The sequence below is a fragment of the Leiobunum rupestre genome, chromosome 4 (genome assembly GCF_980474605.1).
Source record: "Leiobunum rupestre chromosome 4, qqLeiRupe1.1.hap1, whole genome shotgun sequence".
Lineage (NCBI taxonomy): Eukaryota > Metazoa > Arthropoda > Arachnida > Opiliones > Sclerosomatidae > Leiobunum > Leiobunum rupestre.
Genome location: NC_143387.1, coordinates 3615816 through 3626972, shown reverse-complemented (window position 1 = coordinate 3626972; position 11157 = coordinate 3615816). Strand labels below are relative to the sequence as shown.

Genomic DNA, 11157 nt, shown 5'->3' with positions numbered 1-11157 from the left:
GGATCCAACCGAGACGAAACGGTAGTTGAAGCGGATCGGCCGAGTTAAGAGATCCAACTACTACCTCGGCTCGAGAGTCATCGCCCGACGGTTCGTTTTCTGGTTCCTCGTCTCCCAGAGCGGCATCCGATCTAGGTGGATTGGAAGTATCGGTTCATTCTTCGGTATTGTCAGGATCAGGTTAGTCCAGCATGGGTGGTTGGCTCTCGTCGGATGACTCTGGATCCCTCGTAGAAGGCGCATCCTGAAGATCGGTGTTATTGCGTGATGTTGAAGAATCATCGTTGTTCAATCTCGGATTCTTATGACACCAATACTATTTTAACTGACTAATATGTTTTAGTCCTCCAATTCGTGAAGGCCGCGCGTTGAGAGAGTTCATGTGTTTCTATCCAAACCAGCGTGCCGACAGATAGTTCAGCATCTTATCTGCGCTTGTCGTTATATTTCTCTTGATGTTCTTGGGCACGACGCATCATCAGTTTGGATCGTTCCATTTCGTCGTGAATTGTCTGCGGTGAGACCAGCGACATCAGGGACAGTTGAAGGGACATCATCTTCCACGGTCCAGGGAAATCGTGGCTCGCGTCCCATGTTAAGTCTAATTGAACTCTCTGAAGAATGCGTTCTTCAAATAGTTTAGAACAGGCCAGAAGATATTCAATTGTTAGCATCAGTTCTTCTCGATGGGGAACAATTTCTCCAGTAACAGGATGAGCAATTTCTTATAATGCAACTAACATCTCTTCCTGTTGCATTATTTTAGTCTGTAAAATAAACATTTTAAATTTTTAAGTTTTAGTCTTATACCTTTAAGCCTTGGTTCTGGTACTTGAGGAAAATAAAACTTACCAGTTCGAGAGATAATTATAGAAAAAGTACCTTTTTGTTTATTATTTAAAAACAAACTTGTATTCAAACTTGTAATTCATTAGCGTAAATGAAATTATTTACTAGTTTTTCATATAAACTAGAAGACAATTCGCATTTAAGCTGTTTTGGGTTAACCTCGGCCATTTTCACGGAATAAAACTAATTTTAAAACGTCAGAGTGCGCTGTAGAGGTGATGCAAGTAAAAAAAGCAGACGAACTTTCTCCACAAAAGCTGCGAGGATGGTTCCACCTAGGAGCAACAAACACAAGGAGAGCGCAGGCTGCAGCTAGCCTTTAAACACGCTAACGAAGGGTTGTGTACGAATTTCAAAAGTCAAAACTTATTTTACGAAACAGAGGAATAGAGCTAATTTTCAAACCATTTTTAGTTTTTTCTCTAAGTTGTGGATAGGAAGAGTGCAATTGGTGTAATTTTGACCTATACGAGTTAATATATAAAAGATTTCTCTAAAACGAGTTTCGTGCTCTAAACATTTACTTGAAAAATGCCTATTTAACCAAGTTCGGGTCAACGGAGAGTAAAATTTGATTTTTTCACATTTCTTGCATTTGGTAAGTTAAAAATTTGAGGGTAAGGCAAAACTTATATTATTCTGGATAGAAATAAGGTTCTGGATTTTGGGAAGCTTTTTTCTTCCGAGTTAGTTCATATTAAAAAATCTTGTTATTTCTAAGGTCTATTTAGGTTGGATAATTTCTTGTCGATGGAGAGTAAGGATTGATTATTTCACATTTCGTGCATTTGGCAAGCTTATTATATCATTTTAGGCATATTGAGTTTTTTATGTTATTGTGAAATTTTTCGAAAGTATTTTAGTTAAAATGCCCTTTTAAAATCATATTCCATAAGTGTTTATTAAAGTTTATTTTTGAAAGTTAATGGCTACTTTTTAATGCACGATGCAATTTTAATTAAAAAAATAAATGTTGTTAAATATTTTACTTTTACCAAGCACGTGTAATTTTTTATCTCCATTTTGGATTGTTTCAATTTGTAAAAATTGACCCACCCTTTTTTAGAGTGTACGAGGCCTTTGGATCGCGTTCAAAGAGGCCAAAGCAAAACCTACGATAGCGCGAGAGATTAAATTGTGTAATGCTAATCTGGAACGTGACATTGAGAAGAAGGCGAAGGACAAAGGGTGTAGGTTCTGGAAATATTTGAAGAAATTGAGGAGACAAAATGAGACGGTGGAAATAAGTTTGAAAGTCGTTCGAGCAAAGAACGGACCTCAGAGTACGTTAGGGATTTGGAATCGGAGCTGATGTCGAGTCCTTCCCCCTCCCTCTCTTATTCTGATAATTTTCCGTCGAGCCAGCGAGATCACCCTAGTGGTCATTGTCACCAGACTCGAAGCTGCGAAGAAACCTTTTCAATTACGGAACAGAATGACTTGCTGAATACTCTAAAAACTGGCAAGGCGACTGGCTCGTATGAAATCTACGCGGAGTGTTTGAAAGCTTTGGGACCGCGTGCGCGATTATTTTTGTGAGGACTATTGAATACCATCAAGAAAAGCAGCGAAGTTCCAAAGCCCTGATTCCTCGCACAAGTCACGGACCTCAATTCCTATCGCCCAATTCCCGTTACCTCAGTGATGTATAAAGTTTGCGCTATGCTACTCAGGGAACGCCTCAATCACTTTTTGGAGGACAATCGGGTGTTGAGTGAGGCGCAAGGCGGTTTCAGAAAAGATTATTTGTTTGTGATTACCCAACTAATCGAGCTGACGAAGAAATTTTCCGCGCGTTTGGAGGTTGCCTTATTGGACCTTCGGAAAGCGCCACAAGCACTACGCTAAGAAATTGCGAGCCTATCTAAAGAGTGCAAGTATAAATATTGTTTGGGTAGTATGATGACAGATGGAATCGAGAGTGGCGTTGGTTTGCGGCACGGTTGTCCTCTGTCTCCGGCGTTGTTTACGATATACTTGGATGACCTGGCACATGAGCTGCTAGGCTCAGGATGTGGCGAGAAGCTTCCAGGATGTGCTCCTCATAGCGAAGATCTCTTTTTCTATGCTGATGACATTGTGTTATTCGCGAACGATCAGCCTGGTCTCCAGAAACTCCTTGGCATTTTCTTTGACTTTGCACTTCGTCAGAATTTGGTATTTATCAAGGAAAAGTCTTATTTCAGGTCTTTTATGGGTGTATTAAGGACTCATTACCTTACTTGGTTGACCGCACGCTTTGGAAAAGCGTAGCTGTTCCTACATTGAACCATGGCAACGAGGTAATTTGCTATTCCACGGCCACTCGGGCGGCGTTGGAAAGATCGCAACGAATAACAGGAAAGATGGCGTTGAATGCGGGTCCGTTTGCTGCTATCGCTGCTGTGGCCGGCGAAATCGGTTGGATTTCGATGAACACTCGAGAAGCTCGCACTTAGCTCAAATATATGGGCCCGGATCGTTTGGCTAAGAAGTTAAACGTGTAAATCCGGAATGGTGGTCTGACTACAAATCGGACGTGGGTGATTCAAAGACTTGACCGTCAATTTGGTATGGGTACGAAAAGAGGTGTGGCCAAGTCCTATAAAGAGAAGGCTTCTTGTATCGTAAAATGAAGTACGGGACGTGGCGTTGGCGAATAGGAGGGCCCAGGTTCGTGCTATAAGAGCCTTATTTCGTATAATTCTAAGAAGCGGTTGATGAAGGAGACCTGCTATGATGGCTCCTGGGTGTATAATAAACGGCTTCTTACTAGACATGTTTTTTCAAAAAAAGATATAGTAATTTACACGTATCAGCTTTTATGTTAAAGTAACGTTGAAGGGTCATTCCACGCAGGTTCGAACACTCATGTTACCAGGGGTCAACAGATCTTAATAAAATTTTGCACACAACAAACAGTGATCATGGCATGACGATATACCAAATATTAGCCAAAAATGTGTTAAGGTTTTCAAAATACACGCGTTTGAAAATACCCCACGTTTTAAGTTTGTTGGCTGAACGAAATTCGTACCCCAAAAGGTTTTTGTTCTTACCGGTTCTCGAGATGCACGGAATAGCTTTAAATTTTCTGACCTAAGGCAGTTGCTAGAGCAGATTTCAGAAATGCCCACGAAACGTTTCTGCTGTTAATGGTTTATTTTTTAATTTAGGTCACCTTTTAAATTTTGAACGCGCGGGGGGGGGGTAACGCTTGACGAGTAACCCTAAAAAGATCCATTTTCGAATATAAATTTTGATAAATTTTATAATAGCCCTAATGCTAATGGAGTATTTTGGTTGTAAGCCCAACAATACGTAAGAAACCGTTTATCCACAGAAACACAGCTATATCTTTTTTTTAAAACTATTATTTTGTTTCGAATACGGTTTGAGCGTTGTTTAGACATATTTTGGGAATTTGCCGAATGGTAGTTGTACGTCGCGAGAAAGATATTTGTACAATTTCTTTTACTAGGCTAGGTAAAATGCACAAAATGGAGTATGTTGGAACAAAACATTCATATTTATGTGACGGCCATGAAACTACTCCTTTATCTTTATCACATTTTATAAAACTCAGTAGAAAATCGTTTTCTTTTTGTATTTTACTAAGGCTACATATGTTGATTTGTTTCGAAATGAGGGGTCCGAAATAACTAACTCTGTGGGAGAACAACTTTAATCACTAATTAAATACCTTGCGACTGAAAACAAGGGCTAAACTGACCCGATTCGGTTTACGCGTTAGTTTCTTAGAAATGAAGAGTCTGATGCCGCGAAAACTGCACGGCCTGGGAGAGCTTATTTTCAACTATACGTGGCGGACTGAAACACCACGATAGCGACCCTTTTTCCTTGTAAACTAATTGTAACTGCTAAATAAATCCCTACTTCACTAAATTTAAAATACTTATTTATTTATACTATTTACAATTGCACTCATTTGGAGTAATCGTTAGGAAACAAAATATCTGCTTTGCAGAACGCGCTGCTTTGCAGCCGAACTCGTTAAAATCTAAATTAATTCTGTCGTTCTAATTTTCATTACAATCGTGAGTTTTCCAATCAAATTATTTTTTACACAGTATTTAAGGTTTAAAGGTTATAATACACCATTAATTTTAGTATACCAAGATAAAAATCATACTAGTTTGATTTTTATATTTTAACCTTTTAACTCTGGATTCATCGTATGTTTTTTTTACAATTTTACATTTTATATTTACAATGGTTTTATTTATAGACATTTTTTAAGCTACGCAATATTTTATTTTACAAAGACCGAAGAGCGATACAGATAACTCAATTAAAGAAAATAAGTTTTTACACTCCCCGGAAATGCAGTTTGAAGTAACTGCATTAACTAATGATATTTTATACTTATTCATCATTACAAATTTCCAGTGGATATAAGAGTTGTATTGGTCTGCGGATAACACTGCCGTTTGATGTACGAACGACACACGAACGAATTTTACCATCACGTCCATTCATAGTCTCAGTAACAACGCATAATTTCCACATATGCTTAGGAATTTTGTCCGTATGTAGTAACATCACATCTCCAACTTTCACGACCGTTTCGCGTTTCGCGATCGTGACGTGATGCGCCGAACGCAATTCTAACAAATACTCATTTTTCCAACGATTCCAGAATCGTTGGGTAAGTAGCTCTTGATAGCGCGCGCGTCTATCTATCGTCTGACGCGTTTCGTTTCGCGGTTCCAAGTTTACGTTACTCGGTGGTAAACTGGTCACTCTTTTTCCCAAAAGTAAATGAGAAGGACATAGAGGAGAGGGTTCATGGACCTGGTTATAAACGAAGCTTATTGGTCTAGAATTAATAGATGCTTCTGCCTCTGTAAGCACGGTTTCCATTTCGGTATAGTTCAAGGTAGCACGACCCAAGATTTTCTTTAATGTGGTCTTCGTAGAACGTACAAGCCGCTCCCAGAAGCCACCCCACCAGGCTGCACGCTCTACTATATATCGCCATTCAATTCCTTTCTCGCCTAAAAACGCTTTGACTTCGGGTTGATCGATGCTTTTCCAAATAAATTTCAGCTCTTGATTAGCCTTTTTGAATGTCTTCGCGTTGTCTGAATATACGACAGCCGGAATTCCTCTTCTTGAAATCATGCGACGAAAAGCGAGTAAAAAGTCAGAAGTGTTTAGAGACGGTACTAACTCCAAATGCAGAGCTCTTGAAACTGCACACGTAAATAAGCATATATAAGATTTATCCAGTTTCTTATTGTTCTTGACGAAAATTGGCCCTGCAAAGTCAATGCCGATGATCGAAAACGGGGGAGACTGTTCAATCCTTTCCTTCGGCAATGGAGCGGTATCAACGACGCACGGCTTAGCATTTAATCTCTTACATATAGAGCATTTTCTTAGTACGTTCTGAGTCAGTTGTCGGGCTGTGGTAATCCAATAAGTTTCCCGTAGTTGCGTTAGAGTTTCTTGGACGCCGCCATGAAGAGTTTGTAAATGACTTCTCCATACTAAGAGTTCCGCTAATCGCTGGTTTTTCAAAATGATGATAGGGTGCTTCTCATGATATTCCATACTGGATTTTTCAAGTCTACCGCCAACACAGAGTACCTTGTTTTCATTATAAACCGGTCGGAGCGTAGTAATTTTCGAGTTCTTGAGCGGTTTGTTTTCATTTAATGCGATTATTTCTCGAGAGAAGTCTTGTCTTTGAATGGACTGTACCCAAGCTGTTTCGGCTTTTTCAAGTTCTTTCGCGTTTACTGGTCCTTCGTTAATTTTTCTTTTACGGAACTTGTCTACGCATCTGAACATCAACGCGGTAATTCTCAAGACTTTGGACAATGAACTGTGGTTCTTTAAATCTATCAGATTTTGTAACCCGATTGTCTCTTCACAATGGACGTTCAAGACTAGCTTACGTTTTTCGTCTTCTACTCCAAGTGGCGCAGATGGAAAACTGCTAGGAAGCTTTGGCCAAGAATCTTCGTTTTCCTTAAGCCAGGAAGGCCCTTGCCACCACAGCTCACTGTCGATTAAGTTTTGCGCAGTCAGACCTCTAGTGGGGAGATCAGCTGGGTTCTGCGTGCCAGGAACGTGATACCAATTTTCTCTGTCAGCCAATTTCTGTATTTCATTAACCCTATTTGACACGAAAGGTTTCCAAGCGTCGGTAGAATTTTTCACCCAATGTAGGGCTATAGTCGAATCTGTCCAATAGTAGGTTTTGACGTCCTCTCTTTGAAATGTATCTTTGACGTATTTTACTAATCTCACTCCCAGCAAACACCCCATCAATTCTAAGCGGGGGAGAGTCAGTTCGGTAAGTGGCGCGACTCGAGCTTTAGCCGTAATCAAGGATACTCCAATTTTGCCCGTTAACGTCGTGAATTTTACATACGTGACTGCTGCGTACGCTTTAGTACTCGAGTCACAGAAGCAATGAATCTGGAGTTGCTTGATATCGCCGTCTGCTTCGTAAAAATAATACCTAGGTATTCCAAATTTCCGAAGAACAGGTAATTCTCGTGACCACGCTTCGAACTTATCTCCGTGATCTTTCGGTAAGTTATCATCCCATTTTAAGTCCTTGATTTTCCACAAGCTTTGGAAAATAAACTTCGCTCGTATCATAAATGGAGCCAAAACGCCAAGCGGGTCAAAAACCTGCGCTACCGCGCTTAACACGAACCGTTTAGTTTTCTTCAAATTTTGAAGAACATCAATCAAATTTGCAAGGTTAAAGGATAAATTGTCCCTTTTAGGATTCCAAATGAGACCCAGAATTTTTCGATCGTCATTGTCAGCTTCGCTCTCAAACAATGGAACGCCTTCAGATTTTAAATCCTTATTTCCCCACATTTGTTTTAATTCTAATGAGTTAGAATTCCACTTCCGCAATTGCATTCCGGCCTTCCCAACGATAATATTTACCTTTGATGACAGTGAAAATGCTTTTTCGGAATCTTCGGCGCCCGTCAGTAAATCGTCCACGTACAGATCGTTTTCCAGAGCTAAAACTTCAGGACTTTTGTTATCAAATTGGCTTAAATGAGTCTTAACCGTCGCCGCTAGCAGAAACGGACTCGCTGTAATGCCAAATGGGACGCGAGCCATTCGAAGTGTACGATATTTATTTTCTACAATTCGGCCATCTTCATCGTAAACCCATAAAAAACGTACAGAATCTCTATCTTCTTCCGCTAAGGAAACTTGTAAAAAGGCTTTGGCAATGTCTGCCGTTATCGCAATTTTATGTACCCTGAATCTAAGAATCAGTTTCAACATCTCGGGATTAAGATTCGGACCACTCGATACTAAGTTATTGAGAGAGGGTGCGCCCTTGCCGTGCGCCGACGCGTCGAATACAATTCTCAACTTTGTAGTTGAGCTACTATTTCGAATAACTGGCTGGTGCGGTACGTAATAAGATCCTGGACCTGGGGCCGTCTGTACTTCTTCCGATATGCCTAATTCAAGTTGTTCTTCCATTACTTTCTTGTAATCGTTAAATAAACTTGGATTACATTTGAATCTACGAACTAGACCTTTCATTCTTTGAACGGCTACTGCCATATTGTTAGGAAGGCTTTCTTTATCCGTTGTCCATGGCAACCGGACCTCATATCGTCCATTTCTAAAATTAACGTTTCTTTTAAATTGTTCTAGAACTTGATTACCTTCTAGGTAGGATTCGGGCTTGCTAACGATACCAATAGCTTCAAGTTCCCAAAAACTTTCGAGAATTTTTGACACTTTAGTTTCTTCAACTCTAACTCTCAGTGACGTTATTGAGCAATTTACGGCATTAGTTCCGACGTTCTGAGAGTTAACCGGACCTTGAATTGTCCATCCCAGACGCGTCTCAATTGCAACGACTGACGAGCCTAATCGCTGAATATTTCCCGATACTATTTCCCAGTAGTAGTCGCCTCCGATTAATAAGCTTATACTTGCACAACTTTTATTGACATTCATTACATCGGTTATCTCCAAACCTCGTTGTTCAATTATGTCCGTTATTCCGTCGCAGTCTTATAGAGTTACCGCTTAGCAAAGGAAAGGGACTTCTATGGCCTCAATATAAATCTTCACCCGAGGATCTCTCGAATTTTGTAAACAAAGTTTTACTTTTCTTCGTTTTTGTTCTACGGGATTCTGATTGCCAAAATTACTAATCGATATATTTAGCTCTTCTATTACTGGCAAATTTAAAGCACGAGAAATGTCTTCTTTAATAAAGGTAGCTTCACTTCCTCCATCGAATAGACAACGAATTTGAAATTGCGCATGACGTTCGTCAGTTGGATTTCTAGCTATTGCATTTGCCGTTTGCAACAATACTGTTTTTAGATTTGACCTTGTAGATACCGTCGTAACAATAGGCTTGACAATTACTTCTTGTTTTTCAACTGGACTTTTAATACTAGTTTCAGTTTTCTTCTCTTGATTAAGGTTGGCCTGATTATTTTCGCAAATGGCTACGTTATGGGTTCTTTTGCATAAACGACATGACCTAAATTTTGATCTACATCGGTTCATCGTATGATTGCGCCTTAAGCAAATAAAACATCTTGATTCTTCTCTAATTTTGGTTTTCTTGTCTTCGAGGGACATAGCTTCGCAATTTATAGAACTATGCGCCGTCGTTTTGCAAAATATACAAAAACATTTGTCCGACTGAGTGTCCGATATTTGGGTAGCTAAGGCATTTGCTGAAGCCACTTTATACGGTTGTCTATTATCTGACCTTGAATATCTATGTCTATCTCGACTATCTTGTCTATCGTGGAAATTTGCCGAACTGTCATTTCGCTTTCCATAATGGGTATTCAACAATTCCGCCCTTTCTCTAGCTTCTAAACTCTTTCTTAAGAAAGCTAGAACTTCGTCAACATTCCAATCCGCGTCTGAATGACGAGTTAAGCTATACGATAATCTAATATCTGACGGAAGGCACTCTAAAATTTTTGTACATAAACTATTTCCCGGCGAATTAGTGTCTACTCCTAAACCTTGAAGGCATTTTATATTGGTAAGACAGGTGTTGTAAAACTTGCGAAGCGCTTTAGTATCGTTAGACTTAGGGACAGGTTCTAAATGTAACAATTGCGATTGATGTTTATGAATAATTAAATCGTTTCTCCCGTAGTCCCGTTCTAATACCGCCACCAATTCGTCGTACGCCTCGTCGGAGGCAGTTAAATTTGCAAGTGCATCTTTCGCGTCGCCTATTAAATATGAAGCCAAATAGTTATATTTTTCTACCTTTGTAAGTTCAGTTTGTCCAATCGATGACTGAAACCGACTCCAAAATCCTTTCCACTGCATTATGTCCCCGTCGAACCTCGGCATTTCAAGTAACGGAAGGTTAGGACCCGGCCGCGAGCGCAATGAAGACACGACACTCCCACAATCAGAAACCGAATCACTTCTGGAGTTATTTGTGGTTTCTTTCCGTATCCGTCGACTAGCCCTCTGTTTCCAAAGAGTTATGTTGTCTCGAAATGTGTGTGCAGCCTTCAATTCCGTCTCCAGTTCGTCAAGGTCATCTATAAGATCTTCTAACTTTCGGTTTACTTCGTAGAGCTCGACCTCTTTTAATGATAGCAGTTCCAACGTCTCTTCGATGTCTTCAATTGACGCAGTCTGGTCATTCACCATTAGCTCCAACTCATCTCTTAATTTGCTTGCTGCCACATTGATAATATCTTTACTCAGCTTAGTCTTAGCCACTTCAGTGGTTCTACTTCTGGTAGCCATCTTGCTTCGATGGTAACTGGATATTGATGTTCGACAATTGTCCCGGGTTTCGGCACCAAAATGATGCCGCGAAAACTGCACGGCCTGGGAGAGCTTATTTTCAACTATACGTGGCGGACTGAAACACCACGATAGCGACCCTTTTTCCTTGTAAACTAATTGTAACTGCTAAATAAATCCCTACTTCACTAAATTTAAAATACTTATTTATTTATACTATTTACAATTGCACTCATTTGGAGTAATCGTTAGGAAACAAAATATCTGCTTTGCAGAACGCGCTGCTTTGCAGCCGAACTCGTTAAAATCTAAATTAATTCTGTCGTTCTAATTTTCATTACAATCGTGAGTTTTCCAATCAAATTATTTTTTACACAGTATTTAAGGTTTAAAGGTTATAATACACCATTAATTTTAGTATACCAAGATAAAAATCATACTAGTTTGATTTTTATATTTTAACCTTTTAACTCTGGATTCATCGTATGTTTTTTTTACAATTTTACATTTTATATTTACAATGGTTTTATTTATAGACATTTTTTAAGCTACGCAATATTTTAT

The 11157-nt window shown here is 39.5% G+C and overlaps 1 protein-coding gene across 1 annotated transcript; it reads right to left on the bottom strand.

Annotated features, from left to right (window-relative positions):
- Positions 1-425: 425 nt before the first annotated feature.
- On the bottom strand, positions 426-10593 carry LOC149945899 (uncharacterized). Its single transcript, XM_090170640.1, has 4 exons — positions 9006-10593; positions 5313-8864; positions 2827-2991; positions 426-724 (listed from the first exon to the last, which is right to left on the bottom strand). Exons 1-4 carry the CDS (start codon positions 10591-10593, stop codon positions 426-428), a joined length of 5604 nt encoding a protein of 1867 aa, XP_090026766.1.
- Positions 10594-11157: the final 564 nt, after the last annotated feature.

Excerpts from the sequence above, each read along its gene's own strand:
- LOC149945899 (XM_090170640.1), bottom strand. The coding sequence starts at position 10,593 with ATGGCTACCAGAAGTAGAACCACTGAAGTGGCTAAGACTAAGCTGAGT. Across the intron at positions 8,865-9,005 it reads AGAGCTAAATATATCGATTA|ACTGCGACGGAATAACGGAC; the intron begins GTAATTTTGGCA and ends TAACTCTATAAG. Across the intron at positions 725-2,826 it reads TCATGTGCCAGGTCATCCAA|AAATTGCTCATCCTGTTACT; the intron begins GTATATCGTAAA and ends TTGCATTATAAG.